Below are 15,931 nucleotides of genomic sequence, written 5' to 3' on the forward strand. Positions count from 1 at the left end.
CAGATGTTCCTCCACCCCAGGGCAGATGTTGTCTCAGTCACAACCCTCTTCCAAAGGATTTATTTTTGGGTGCCAACACACCACCCACTTCCTACCAATTTCACGCTTAATAAAGCTCAGTCGTTAGCCCTCCTCCTGGGTGCTGAACCTCTCGGAGGTTTGGGGAAGTCAGAGCTGAAGACGGAATAGGGACGCTTAGATGCCAAGCCCATTTGTTTCTGCCATGCTGTGTGACCTTGGTGAGATACCCTCCCTCTCTGGGCCTCTGGAGGTTCATTCATCATTCAGAGTCAGGGACAATAGGCTTTAGTGGGGTGGGAAGGCTGCATCCTGTTGGTCGTGTTTCCTGAAGCCAAAGCTGCCTCTGCTGATGTGCAGAGTAGGGAGGGGATTTCAAGAGGACTTAGTTTAGATATTTCCTCCTCCAGGAAGTCTTGCATGTTCCTTATGTTGATTTAAACCCTATTCTTCAGACTCCAAAGTCCCCTGTATCCCCCATCTGGCACATCTGGGACCCTGCTGCTTTGACTCCTGGGGGCCGGCTCATCAGCCTTCTGCTTAAAGAATGAGCAATGGTACTCCGGCGGCAGAGGCAGGCAAATCTCTGTGAGTTCAGTGCCAGCCTGGTCTACAGAGTGAGCTTCAGGACAGCCAGGTCCTCTAGCACCGCCAAGACCTGACATCTGGGAGATTCTTCGCGTACATCCTCAACCTCTCCTGCCACACATACACCCAAATCCAAGTGAGAGTCTGGGCAAGGTGAGGTGCAGCTCACAACCGGAACAAAGGCTGGGGAGGGCAGGGAGGAAACGTGACGGGCAGACACCTACCACTCTGGGGAGCACAGCAGAGAGGGCTTCCTTGGCAGCCTGACGCAGGCCGGTGATGTCGATAGCAGCACCCAGGCTCAGCAAAGCATCCTGGAAGGAAAGAGCATGGGTCATTCTGACTGGTGGCCCAGGCAGAGTCCCAGGCCCAGGGTCTGTCAGATGAGCCCAAGACTTAGATACTTGAGCCTTAAGCACCGGACTCCAGCAGTAAGTACTGAGGCCATAGACTGTCCAAGTTCCCTCACCTTGTATTTGGGGAAACCGAGGCTTGGGGATGGGCCAAGGCCTCACAGTGAGTGAGGAAGGTTTTCTGTTCAGAAAAGAGGCCTCTGTGTGTTGGAGGCACTGTAGCCATAGCCTAGTTTCAGCTGAGTTAGGGCTGGGCTGAAAGCAGCAGGCATGGGGCTGGGGGTGGTCGAACACAAAAGACAAGAACAGCAGAGGCCACTACAAGTGGGGAAGACAAAGTCAGCCTTGATTGCGTCCTAGCCTCCGCCTCCCAGGAACAGGCCTCGTCCTTGGAGAGCAGGAACTGAGACAACAAAGGTCCCTTCTTCTCGCTCCATTAACTTGGCCAGAGCCAAGGGGATCAAAGAGAAAGGTAATGGAACAGGGGAGCAAGGCCAAGGCAGAATGGTGACTCACACTATGCACCCAGCTGTGCCCTCTCCCCAACCCTTGGAAGTCCTTCCTGATGTCTTCCCTGTGAGTAATAAAGGAGGCATGGCTCTTTGACTCTGAAAACGATGTCAACTGTTAAGGGTCTTAGTGAACCCCACAGACTGCACAGAGCTGATAAAAATGAAAATGCTGAAATGCCAGAGTTATATTCATAGAAAGTTATTAACTCAAACAGGGGAGGTGCCAACTCCTCAGATCTGTAATGTGGCTAAACCACCCTCAACTTCTGTGTCCCAGAGAACAAGATGAGATTTATCTTGTATTCGACCCCTTCAAGGTGGGCATTAGAATCCAAACCTCGCATGCGGCTAAGACTAGATCGCTAGGGAGGCTTAGCCTAAAGCTTCTGTCTCCAGATTTCACATCCTCAGACACCCTAGAGTGGGGGACTGAACTCTGCGGCCACTGAATAACCAGGGGACCCAAAGGGTTTCACAAGGAGCTGGCACCATCCCGTGGGACATACGCCGTCTTCCCAGTACAGCCACACTGCAAAGGCTGGGACCACCAGAAGAAGGGTGGTGAAGAGTGAGCCAAATGGCCAAGACACACACACACACATACACACACACACATACACACATATACACACACATACATACACATATACACACACATACACACATATACACACACATACATACACACACACATATACACACATACACACACATACACACACATACATACACATACACACATATACACACATACACACATACACACACATACACACACATACACACATATACACACACATACACACACACACACACACACACACACACAGCTTTGCTGTGGCACTCCGACACAGCCTGGGCAGTCCCAACGCTGCTCTTTCACAGAGCCCTCCATCCCCGAAGACACCCAGGACGATGACATCAGACCCTTCTAGGTTCTAGGTTCCTCATGTAGCACAGACCAGAGCCTCCCTCCCCCATCACCTGCTGGCACAGCACTGTCTCAGGCTACTGTGTGCTCTCAAGATCAAGGCTGAAGACCACAAAGGCAAGATCCGAAACCCAGAAAAATCTCAAAAAACAAATTCATTTTCTTGACCCACACTCTCCAAACTGGACTTTAAGGTTAACAGGGATGCATGTGGTGGGAGGCAGGAGGATCACTAAGAGACCAGAGAGGGTCTGACTTCGGTGAGAGCTGCCTGCTGTGTGTGCTAGGGAAGCAAACAAGTGCTGCCAAGTGGAGTGAGCCTTGCATGCAAGAGAAAACCACAACTGCAGATAGCTCTCTTCCCATTTAAAAGATGGGAAAACCAAGCTTAAAAGAGAAACAATGACCATCTGTGCTGAGTCACAGGTCACCCAAACCTCCAGATCTCCCACCCCTATCTAAGCATACTCAGCACCCAACTCCCATCTCAAACCCCAGGGGCTTAGAGAAATCAATATGTCCTTTGTTCTGATTGGCCAGCTCTCCAACCTGCCCTTTGCTTTGATTGGTGGACACCTTGAGCTGCCCTTTAATCCAATTGGCTATTCTTGTCTGGCCTTTGTTCTGATTGACCAGTTTTCTGTGATTCTTTAGGCCAAGGGCAGGACAACGGCAGTGGGGAGAGAGTAAGGTGAGAAAACTTTGGGAGAGTTGGGCCACAAGCAAGGTGGGTTTCTCTATCCTCGGCTGAGTAAGTAGGGTGCAGCCTAGTGGAGTCGAGGCTCCAGGCCTGGCAGCCACCTCTCCATCTGCTCTGCAGCCTGACCTGCCCAGTAGTAGGGTGCTGAATGCAGGAAGCGCTGAGGGAAACGAGCCACCTCAGACCACTACACCAGTGGGGAAGGGGAAGTTGAGTTCAGTGCCTGCCTGGGCTCACAGGACAGGGTTGCAGCCTTGGGGGACACAGCAGTGAATGGGAAATGGGGCAATCCCTGAAGTGAAGGCACAGTGGGGAGCCAGCCTCCAACAGGGCTACAGTCCAGGACTATCAAAAGAAGAGGGAAGGAAAAACAGGCATTGCTGCCCACAGGCCCCATGCGCCTTAGCCTGTACCTGCGTGTGGATTCCTCATATATGTACACACACACACACACACACACACACGCGCGCGCACGCGCACACGAGAGAACATAGCACATGTGTACATACACAAGAACGCTGGATCAGGGTGGGTGGAGGCAGTCATATCCTGTCCTTGCAGCTTTTGTGAACAAACACCCGGATAAATATCAGCATAATAACCAGGCAATTTTCCAGACCCCAGGGGAGAACCTGTGATGTATAGTCAAGAGCACTGATTTCCAGTCCTGTCCCAGATTGACGACAGAAGCTCCCTGTGGCCTTGAACACGCCCCTTTCCTCTTCTGAGTCTTGGTTTCCTTCTTCACATAAATGGGTCTTTCCACTCTGCTACTTCTAGTTCTGTGGCTTTATGGTTTAATTTGATGAGGGTGAGTGGGTAGGCTGAAAAATAGGTGAATGGTGGATGGACAGGTAGATGAGTGGTTAGGAAAATAGGTGAGAGTGGGTGGATGGTGGGAGGATGGATGGACAGATGGATGGATGGGCAGATGGGTGAGTGGGTAGGGAATGGGTGGATGGATGTGTAAACTGATGATTACATGGAAAAATGGGGAGATAGTGATGCTTAAGTAGACGGGCAGGTGAGTGAGCAAATCGGTGGGTGGGTGAGCGGTTAGATGGTAGAGAGGCGGGTGGGTGGGAAAATGGGCGGGTGGACAAACTGGATGAGAAGATGGGAAACAAATGGAAGGTAGGTGGGTGGATGGTTAGGTAAGGGGAGGATGGTGGGTGGGGGGATGAACAGACCCTTTGGCTCTCTGCAGCCCCCTTACCTGCTGTTCACCTGCTGCTGTGGGCTGAGACTGTCTTCAGCACCGCAGACAGCGCCACGTCCACAAACTGGTCTCTTCCGGTACCAACTAAGGGGAGGCTGTGGGTACCAGGGTTTCTCTGAAACCAGGGAGGTTGCTAGTTTTCTGAAACCTAGGCCTGAATCAGAATTTTGCGCTCATTTGGGGAGAGCAGAGGGTCCAGACTGAATTGCTTCTGACTCCTTCGTAGAGCTCAAGATTATACAGAAAACAGAGACCTTGGTCTTCTTCGCTTTGGAGCAACCCACAGAGACAGATGGCCTTGAGTCAAGGGTCGCCGGCTTAAGATGGTCTCTTATTTCACTTCTATAATTTTCCATGTCTTTTCCCCTCCACAAACCCTCCAACTGCTCTCCCCACAGCTTGGCACCTGGACCCCCTACAAGAAAGTCATGACCCAAGTTGTATTCTGGGGCCATCTCCACCAGTTCATCTGATCTCGCTGGCTCTGGTTTCCCTCTTGGCCTGCAAGGCTAGGGGCCATCCTCACAGACTAAAGTCTGACATCCCCTCCAATGGGCGGTCCCCCCAGGACCCTGGAGTTCCCCTGTGGGCCAGGCTCTCCTGGTCCCTCTGAGTGCCTCTCTGCTTCTCCCCATCAGTGCCTAGTCCACGTCCATCTGTCACACGCTGCTCTCCTATCTTGTCACGTCGTTTCCACCTCCACATCCTGGCTCTTCCTCCTAGATGGCTTCTCTGCCCACTCTCCTTCTCTTCCCTGTATCCTCCCCACCCCCACCACTCCTGTCTCTCCTGCCTACACCTCCCCCAGATCTCCAAGAAATCATCTAGAGAACATGGGGAGAAAACACCAGATGAAAGAAGTGCAGTCATGAATGGGGGCTCCAGAAAGTGGTCTCAGAGGGGAAAATCAGAAGTCCAGAGCCGACACCACCTGCCCCTTTGGTGTCTGACCTCCTGTTCTAGTAAGAGATACATACACTTCCTAAGCTTTTCAAGAGAATAGGGAAGTGTGTCCATCTTTGTGTCCAGGACATGGCTGCCACTGGCCACTGCCAGGGCTTAGCTAGAGCACTTAGTAGAACTATCCAGGAGTACTCCTTGAAATTCAGAGTAGGGAAGCCCCAAACTCAAGCCCGGTACCCCATGTCTCCTCTTCAGCTCCTTACAGCTGCCCAGCCACCAAATCAGAAAACAGAGGAAGCAGGACAAGGTGGCTCTTTTCCCTCCCAAGCCACCCACGCCTGCCACCTGCCTCCAGCAAACCTGGTGCCTGAAATATAACAAGAGCTGCCTGTGTGTGCTAATACTTGCATCCATAGACCACCCCAGAGCAAGGTTGAGCTGGGCCAGAGGCAGAAGAAATGAAGAAGGCTAGGTGACGTTGGACAACTCAAATGACAGGTGGTCTAGCTCAGATGCCAATGCCCCGAGTGACTCTAGCTGAGGGGTACTGGTTGTAGTTGCAGGTGTCCCTCAGTGGTCCCCAAGCTTTGGCATGCCCCAGAATCATCTGGAGGGCTATTGAAATACAGAGTGCTGGCTCTACCCCCAGAGTTTCTGACTCAGCTGGTCTGGGAAGAGGTCCAAGAATTTGCATCACCATCCCCTACTCCCCATTCCCAGAGGCTGCTGCTGCTGCTGCCCCGAGAGCTGCCTCTCCTCATTCCTCTTTAGGGGCAGGGTACTAAGGACAAGGATGGAGAGCAGGTGGATTCTTGCCCTAAAAAGGGCAGCTCAGATGACATGAGAATGATACCCCAGCATAGAGAGACTCCACAAGAAAGATCCCCAAGGAGGGGAGGCAGAAGAGGGAGAAGGGAGAATGTGCTAAGGCCATAGGTGATTAGGTGACAGAAGGGGACATGAAAGGAGTCAGCGACAATTCAAGGGCCTCGTACTACAGGAAGAACCTCCCTTGTCCTCTCTTCTCCTCTCTCCTCCTCCTTTCCCCCTTCCATTGACCTACCATGCCCTTTCTCCCATAGCCCACCACCCTTCGTAGACTCTGGCTTCAGTTGTTACTCCAACAGGGCCGCGTCTCCAGCCTCTGAGCCACACTGGAGACACGTGCACTGTAGAATACACCTGCGCCTGTCCTGGCGCCTCCCGAGGGAATCCCCAGTCCCTGAGGGAGGTACTCAGTCTTTCTGTTGGAGCCTCTCGCCCCACACCCATAGGCAGTTCCTCCCTCCCCCCATAACTCCCACTCTGTCCCAGCCAGGGTGAACTTCTATCCCAGGACAGACCGCTGTCCTTGGCCCCTTTAGAGCCATCCAGGGCAAGGTGTGGTGTTAGAAAGAAGAAAAGAGGGGAAGGGAAGGCAGGAGCTGTTAATTCTCCCAATCTGTCCTCTCTCCAGTCTGAATGAGAGGGATAAGGGAATAGCTAACATGTAAAGAGGAGAGAGGCAAGAGTTGAGTATGGCAGGAGGTGATGGCCCTGCCTAGGAGACATAAGAACATGTTGACATAGGACAGGTTCTGGCTTCTTGCACCCTCCCTACCTTCAGCTGCCTCCTTCTCACCAGCACAGCACAGCTCCTGAGCACATCACCATAACCTCCTTGCCACTACCGCCCAGCCGTCTTGGCTTCCCATCTCCATGACCATGAGGGTTGATCTGAGCACAGTGGGACATTCAGTGGAGGCCAGTGTAAGCACCTGGTGACTCAGAGCTGCACCTGGGGAGATGCCTAGGTAGTAAGGAGGTAAGTACACTGTCCTCCAGAGTGTACAGGAAAGAGGGGACCCAAGGGCATCAGTGTCCTGAAAAAAAAAAATGCCTAGGTGGGCTGACAATCCAGCTCTTGGTTCCATGAGCCTGAATGTCTGTACCCCACCCCTCACATGCCCTTGAAGGTCCAGAAGCCTCCCAAAATCAGACACAATGACCCAATCAGGAGAAAGGGATGCCGAGTGCCTAGCTGGACCAGTGTCAGATGAGTGAGTGAGAAAGCCAGTGAGTGTTCCTCTCACCTGGGACCCTACACGTAGCGGCTGCCCCTTCACAGCCACTCTCTCCCACCTAGCTCAGCACAGCTGGCCCCCAAAAGAGGCCTGTGCACTCCTCAGCAGAAGGGTGGCCCCCAGTCTGCTGGAGGCCCCAGGCCTGGAGACAGTAGAGGTCTCTGGGGCCCATGATGAGAGTCCTAGAGGAAGAGTCTATGAAATGAGAGGGTGCTTCTCATTGGCAACTTTTGACAGCATTTTCAAGGTATCTTGACAAGCCAGGCTCTTCAGGGTCGTCTCTGGATGGGCAAAAACCCAAGGCCGGTGGATCAGAGACCCCCAATAAGAGCGATCACCTGTTCTAGGAAGTCTTCCTACACACTGACCTTGTCCCCACCCCAGTCCTCGTGGGAATCCATATGGAACCAGAGTCTATAGTCCTCAGGTGTACTTGCACTGAATTCACAGTCAGGTTCTCCCCTAGAGGCACGAGCAGGCCCCTCTCTTCTGTGGCTTTGGGCCTCTCAAGTGGTGCTTTGGTCAAGGGATAGACTGGTCACCTCTCCAGTGTGGAATGGATCTGGTGTCTCTATCTAGGTCTGGGCAGAGTCTCTTGTCTCCCACTCTTCCACCGTCCCCTTCCCTGCTGTGTCCACAAGAGATGATAAATGCTAAATGGCACAGGCTTGACACAGAGTGATGTGTGGCCTGCAGGAAGCAGGAAGGAAAGGCTAACCAGGGGTCTAATGCTGGGCTCTTCTGGGACCAGGCAGAGAACTGGCTGTCCCATGGTACCTGCCTGGGGTTGGTCCTGGCTCTGTCTCCATCCATCCCAGTACCTCCCCAGGGACTTCTGTGTCTGCTTGTCTTGGTGTGTCTCTCTGGTGTCTGTAGATCCCACAGCCTCACACTGCTTCCTCCTGTGACTGTATTTGGCTTCATCCTCACAACTTAGCCGGTCCCAGCTGTTCCCCAAATCCCAGGAGAATGGGAATATGAGAAAGGTGGAGACAGAGACCAATTCAGAAGCAGGGACACACGGGAGAGCCAGGAGGGGACCCTGGAGACAGGACTGGAGGGGCAGTCAGGAATGACCTCCTCCTCCTAGGGAAACCCTTGAAGGCAGAACCAGAGAAGTCCCCTTCCCCCACCCTCCCCACACACTCTGCACTGACTCCTGCCCCTCCTCTCCCTCTCCCTGCCCCTGCTGGAATGTGTGAGCACTTTTATTATCCCTAAAAATAGCCCTTCTTACTGGGGGTTGGGGTGAAGGATTGTCTGGACAGGGTTCATCTCAGGCATGCCCCTTCCTTTGGGATGTGTTCCGCACTGGGCTCCCCGACCCTGCTAAAACAGAAGTGAGACCCAAGAGTCCCCCCTATGGAATGGCCCTGGCTCCTCAAATCCCAATGCACTCTGAGTTCCTAGGCAGTGAGGAGCTTTTGGCAAGGTTCCCGTGGCCACCTCCAGAGGGGCAAAAAGGTCGGAGGACACTGTCACTTGAGTTCTTTCTCAGTCTCTTCAAACTCAGGTCTCTGCTCAACAGCTGCCTTTTACCCATGACCCTCTTTACCCTCTCCCACTGGCATCTTTGTTCCCCATTTCCTGTACCCCAGCATCCTCTCTTCTCGCCCTGGTCTGGTCCTCCAGGAGCCCCAGCTCTGCTCCCTGGTTGTCCCCCCATTTACAGCAGGGCAGGGCCTAGGCCTGCAGGATCTAGCATCTCCTCCAGTGAACCAGAGAGTTGGTAGGGAGACCTCGTAGGCTCTGAGACCCCATGTTTTGGGTCTGTACTCTCATTGCCCACTCTGTATCTCCTCCCAGCCTGTTCTCATTTGTACCAGGTCCCAAGTCTCACCATCTGTCTCAGCCTCCAAGGGAAGCCCATCTAGCCTCACCTTCTCCCTACCTTCATTTTTCAGCTGCAAGAACCAATCCCCAGAGAGAGGCACAGCAGAAACTGGCCAGGACCTCCGTCACCGTGCACTGATGTACAGGATCCCAGCTGGTGGAGCTCCAGGGCCAGAGCAGCAGGCTCTTCACGCACTCACCAGTCCCACCCGGCAGGCAGGCTGGCATCCAAAGCTATTTGTTTGCCTTTGGAGGACCCAGAAGCCAGAGAACAAACATCCGGATTCTGCAGAATTTCTCCCACTCTCCCTTCTCATCTCCCCAGGGGCTGGGAGCTGGGGCCAGGACATACATGGGCTCATCCACACACATGCTCACACAGTCACACACACAGGACATACATGGGCTCATCCACTCACATGCTCACACAGTCACACGCTGTCACACAGTCACACACATGCTCACACAGTCACACACATGCTCACACAGTCACACACATGCTCACACAGTCACACACATGCTCACACAGTCACACACATGCTCACACAGTCACACACTGTCACACAGTCACACACATGCTCACACAGTCACACACATGCTCACACAGTCACACACATGCTCACACAGTCACACACATGCTCACACAGTCACATACATGCTCACACAGTCACACACTGTCACACAGTCACACACATGCTCACACAGTCACACACACACCAGGACCGGGTAATTAGGAGTCAGGGTTCTCTGGGAGAAAACGCCTCCTCTCAGAACCTCAGACCTTCTGTGTGATTCAAAACAAATTTTATTTTGCAAAGGAAAATTTTAATAGCATTTGAGAGGATTTTCTCATTGTGAATCTCGGCACATTCATCAGAATTGGCTTTTTTCTCTCTCTCTCTGGGGAACTGGGAGTTCTCACTTTACTGGTGACCTAAGTACATGCCGTCTATAATGGTGTGTCTCTAAGGACCATCATATGACCACAGCTGAGTATGTCCCTTGGCTCATGAGAGAGAAACATCTGTGTGAAAGTATGTGTCTGTACTTCCATGGAAGCCTGGGAAGGCTAAAATACATCTGTCTATAAATCTTCTGGATCCATGTGGCCGTCTGTATTTATGGGTGACCTTCACGTGTGTCTGGGCATGTATGAATAAGGTCATTGAGGCCGGCATGAGTCCGGTGTGTGTAGTGGTACGTAACTGTCTGGGAGACCACGAATGGCCTAGTGGTTGGTCTTGGGTCTGAGTGAGCAGATGAGTCTGTAGCTGGCATCACGGGTCGGGTTCCTCTCACCATGCACCTCCCTGGGGTCCAGCACATGCCACACATATTCAACAAATCTAACCCAGTCTCAGCGGGCTGTTTTGCAAATGGTACCTTCCCAGAGCTAGAATCAGCCATGTTTTGCCTAAGCTGACTCCAGGGATATGGAACCACCTTTGAGAAGGTAGAAAAAGAAGTGACCCCAGCCTTCTGCCGTGAAAAGGCAAGTCTCGGTGCACAGAGAAGGCCCAATGTCAGTGTCACACACTCGGGACTCCTCTGGAGTCCTTGTCCAAGAGCTAATATGCATGGGTAAGGGGCCTTGTAGATAACAAGCAATGGCAGGTCTCTTCCTGTCCTACCTCCAGGACAGCCCGGGACTGGAGGGACTCTGAGTCTGGAACAGAATGCTACATTTCAGTGGAGGCTTACAGGACAACCCACCCCTTCCGAACTTCTAACACTCTTCTCCCATGACCCTCCTTTGAGCCTTCCCGTTCCAAGGCTCAGGAGAATGTCCCACAGGAGCCATGAGGAGCACAGACTACAGCTGAGGTGCTGGGCCCAGCCAACCCAGTCTGGGGGCTCTGAGATTCCCCCCAACCCAACTCTCATGGTTGCCTAGAAAAGAGGTCTAGAATCAGGTGAGGACTTAATCAGGGAAAACAAGGGGGCTCTAGTGAGGCTTGGGGTAACCCAAGCTTTGGACCCCCTAGGCTCCATAAAGAGCCTGAAGGAGCGGTTAGGGTCCTGGACAGTGGAGACCTGTGTCCTCAGCTGGTGGAATGAACCACCTGCACTTCCCTTTTCCCCATTAGGCCCGGATCCCCTACTGGTGTGATTAACCAAATTATGGTTTGTTTGGTTGGTTGGTTTGTATTTTTCCATGAGCAAATTGCACTGGTCTGAACTGAATGAGCCCTGAAGAACCTGTGCCGGGGGCTCGTGGACTGGTGCAGACAGCAGCGGTCTGGGAGAAAGGAAGGCAGGAATAAGGCCGAGCCAGGGACAGGAGAGAGTGGAGAGAGAGAAGAGGGCTGAGGGCAGGAGAGCGTCTCTCACCACTGCTCCCTGGATGCTCCTGTCCACTAATGTCTGGAGTTCAGGGTTGAGGGGGAAGTACCTTGAGGGACGAAACCATCACCCAGCATGCGGGACTGTTTCCTATAATTCTACCAACAGCTGCATGTGGTGCTTGAGGAAACTAAGGCTCAATAAACAGAACAATGAGCTAGGACACTGCTCGTGGTCAGGTTGTTCACGCTCAGAACTCTTGTTCCAGGGTAAGTCAGCCCTGCCCTACAAATCCTCCCGGGGTACCCAGAGCAGCAAGGGCTCCTCACACCAGCTCACAGACACCGTTTCTACACCAGGTGAGAACTGGCTCCTCGCAGCAGCTCACAGACACCGTTTCTACACAAGGTGAGAACTGGCTCCTCACAATAGCTCACAGACACCGTTTCTACACCAGGTGAGAACTGGCTCCTCGCACCAGCTCACAGACACCGTTTCTACACCAGGTGAGAACTGGCTCCTCGCAGCAGCTCACAGACACCATTTCTACCCCAGGTGAGAACTGGCTCCTCACAACAGCTCACAGATACCGTTTCTACACCAGGTGAGAACTGGCTCCTCGCAGCAGCTCACAGACACCGTTTCTACCCCAGGTGAGAACTGGCTCCTCACAACAGCTCACAGACACCGTTTCCATCCCGGATGAGAAGTTCTCTTGTCCAGACTACAATACTCATCCTCCTCTGAGGGTCAGCAGGTGAGACTGGGACTGGTTTCAGGCACCGTCACTCACAAAACATCTTCAGGCCCTCTCACTCCCACACAGTGCTATGCTCTGTGTCCCCCAGGACACAGTCACCGTCACCTGCTCACAGAGGTCCCAAATACTCAATGATGCAGTCACTCCAGAGTCTGCACTGGCTGTCACACCAGGCCGCTGTCTACCCTTCACGGCACTGGGTGAAGCTTCGTGCTGGTTCTGCGTCACACTGTCTCATTCTGATGCCACCCAGCACCTCTCAGGCTCCAAACTAAATAAATAAAGGAATAAAAAGCGATTTGAAAGTAGCAGGTGGAATACTAAACAGAAGAATTTAAGGGGGGGATGAGAGGATCAAGGAGATAAGGAAGTAGAAGGGTGGGGTGAGGAGAGTCAAAAAAACTAAGTCTAAGTGAAAATGCCATAAGGACACCTGCTGAGTTAAAAGAAGTAAGATAAAATATTTCAGCAAAATGACCCACAAAACGAGAGGGAAATATTGCATCTAATAAAGGTTGAATACATCAAGAACTCCTATAGCCCACCAGCACCAATCCAAACCTCCAGTAGGAACAGAGGACTCGTGTGGACATTTTCCCAGAGAGGATACACAGATGGCCAAGCGGAAAGACATTCGGCATCTCTAAACAGAAAAGAAAAGCAAAACCAGGGCGAGAGGACACGTCACACCATCAGGAAGGCCAGAAAACAGAAGGGCTGGTCTTCTACGCTGTGATGGGACTCCATGGCAATGCAGATGCTGAGACACAGTGTGGCCACATCCAACACAGCCACGGGAGCTGCTGGATACCTGGGACTCCAGGACTCAATGGCAGAGGCAAGAAGACTGTGAGCTCAAGGCCATTCTGGGGTGCGTGGTAAAACACTGTCTCAAAACCAACAGGGCTGCACAGTGACTCGGTGCCGAAGGTGGTTGCCCCGACCCTGAGCGCGATTCCTGGCATCCCCACGGTAGAGGAGAGGGCTGACTCCTGCACGCTGGCCTCTACCTCCACACGCGAGCCACGGTCTCGACACAAACAAGCAATTGGACACATGCACACACACTAAAGAAAAGATAATTTTTTAAGAGACTGAAAAAAAAAGAAAAGAAAAAAGCATGAAAATCAATGGAGATTATTACCTCACGGTTCAGAAAAAGTAATTATTAATATATACCCAAGATCATTGAGAGCAGAGTCCTAAATGGATCTTTGCACATCCATGTTTGTAGGCACAACATCCACCACAGCTAAACAGTGGTGACGACATGCGTGACTATGGATGGACAAACAGATACGCAAAAACACGCACATTGGAGTATCCCTTGCCCAGAAAGGAGGAAAGTTCTGTCACAATGAGCCTCAGGACAGTATGTTCAGTGACATAAAAGGCAGTCCTCAAAAGACAAATACCACATGAGTCCAGTTACGTGAGCTCCCTAGAGAGGAAGAAATGGGAGGGAGGTTGCAGGAGGGGGGACTAGTGGGGGGAGGGGGAGGGGAGACAGGTGGGCGGCAGGAGGCAGAGACTTTCTTAGGTAGATTTTGTTTGGGAGAATGAACTTTGGAGCCTGGCCTAGAAACAATGTGAACACATTTAAGGACTCGCTCCTGTGTATATTTTACCACAAGTAAACAGTTTCTCAGTTTAATGGGAGAGAACTGAAAGCGAAAGGGAAAAGGAACCACACAGTTACCGACTAAATCTCCTCCTCAATCTTCTCAACTGCTGGATGGCAGTTTGTCCTTCGTGGTGGTATTGTGCTTAAAGTGTTTTTATTTGGAGCCAGGTGTAATCCCAGCACTCAGGAGTTGAGTCAGAGGCAGGTGGATCTATATAAGTTTGAGGACAGCCTGGTCTACATAGTGAGTGCCAGACCACCTAGGGCTGCATAGTGAGACCCAGTCTCAATTAAATTAAATTAAATTAAAAATTTCCACAATAAAAAATATTTTCGTCTTCCTTGACCCTGACCTTTTCTCTAGCAACCCATCCCTCCTCTGCATAGCTACGTATGTCATTGCTCATATTACCACGTTGCCCTGGCTTCTAGCTCAATTTGTCACCGAGGGATGTGTATGTGTGTGCGTGCGTACGTGCGTGCATGCGTGCGTGCGTGCACAGAAGTCAGAAGCCAGAGGTTAATCTCAGGTGTCTTCATCTTCCGCCCTCCACATTAGCTTTTCAACAAGGTCTCTCACTGACTGTGGCCCTCATTCAGCCTGGTCTGTAAGTCCCAGAGTTCTCCTGTCTCTGTCTCCTCAGGACTGGGGTTACAAGTGTGGGCTGTTGTTGCACATGCCATTTTTTTTTTAATGTGGGAGGATCAGATGCTCACACGCAGATCCTCAGACTGGACAAGCATTCTCCCAGCTAAGCTGTCTCCCTGCCCACCTGAGTGGTTATCAGCCTCCCCTGTCCATGAGAAGGCAGCCTCTTCCTTCTTTCTCACTTTCAAAGTCGCCAACAAGTTCAATCATTCCAACCTCCCAACCATCTCAAAGGCCTGCCTGTCTCCCTGCTGTGTCCCTCCACTCACCATGCACAGCATTCGGGGCCATCTTTCCAACTGTCCTGTGTACTGTTGTTACTCTCCTGCCTCACGCCATCGCTGTGTTCTGACAACGCTGTCAGACTCAGCATTGTTGTCCCATTTCACTTTGGCATGGCCGTTACACATCACATGCTCCTTGTCAGGCTGGGGCTGCATGCAGCATGACCATCTTCACACTTGCTGTCGCTTCACGTCGCATCCTTGTTCACACAAGCTTGTTCACACGCAGCCTTACTGCATCCTATCCTTGGGGCACACACTGGGTCTCACAGTCAGAGCAAGACAATCGAGCCACAAGCTCAGAAACACACTTGTTACCACATAGTGTCATTTCCCCACGTTTATGTATCTGATTCTCATGACATCACGCCTGTTAGGCACTCATGCTTAACCTCAGAGCCGCATGGAACATGCCTACTGTCTCACACACAACTGGGTCACACATTCACTCTCCACACAGTATCCCATGAGCACTCTCACACACTTAGTATCACATGTCATAGACCCAAGGTTACACACCCTATAGAACATCCGTTGTCCCACAGTCAGTGTCCCTGTGTTACCTGCAGCGCGCGCGCATGCGCACACATACACACACACACACACACACACACACACACACACGCCTTTGCTGGGCAGGATCACAGAGCTGCTGCCTCCTGGCAACACTGTTTCCTGTTGTTGTGCTCAGAGGCCGCAGCTGATGCTTGCTCCTTCAGGGGTTTCCTGTTGTCAGGGTTCAGTCGGGCCTGGCCGGTCTGGGACATACAACCTGAAGCCAGTCAGCAAGAACTCTGGCCTCCTCTGCCTCCCTGCTGATTCTGTGTGAGCTCACAGGGCCTTTCATGGTCTCCTCTCAATATACTCAAATTCTTCAAGTGCCTGGACCCATGAGAGGGGCACAGGAGACACTCACTGGGCCTTGTTCATCGACCAGACTGGAAGTTGCATGCCCAGCCCTCTGCTTCCTAGTGAGACTCCTGGCAGTCTATGACAAACATTGTCTGACCGACTTTGGACAAGACCAGCAGGCCTCAGCCTGGAAGCCTGACAGAGAGGAAGGAGGGTAGATGCCACAGGGTCAGAAGGCCAGCGAGTTAGAAACACTATCCCAGAGGAAGTCGCCCCTATGGAAGCCTCTGAGAGCGGAGAAATATGAAGGAAGAGAAAGAAAAGGCTTAGAGTTGGGGAACCAGACAGGGGCAAAATGC

At 52.1% G+C, this 15,931-nt stretch overlaps 1 protein-coding gene across 5 annotated transcripts in view; it reads right to left on the bottom strand.

Moving 5' to 3' along the window:
- Positions 1-15,931, bottom strand: part of Pde2a (phosphodiesterase 2A) — an 83,705-nt gene that overhangs the window by 27,313 nt on the left and 40,461 nt on the right. For 4 of the 5 annotated variants that reach the window (XM_085692806.2, XM_085692809.2, XM_085692810.2 and 1 more), the window contains one exon: positions 831-920. In XM_085692806.2, coding sequence (XP_085548932.1) covers positions 831-920 — 90 coding nt within the window. Of the gene's footprint in view, positions 1-830; positions 921-9,178; positions 9,200-15,931 lie in introns of those variants that run through there. The other variant, XM_087908653.1, reaches the window with a different exon arrangement.

Source organism: Myodes glareolus, chromosome 7 (assembly GCF_982192425.1).
Source record: "Myodes glareolus chromosome 7, mMyoGla1.1, whole genome shotgun sequence".
Lineage (NCBI taxonomy): Eukaryota > Metazoa > Chordata > Mammalia > Rodentia > Cricetidae > Myodes > Myodes glareolus.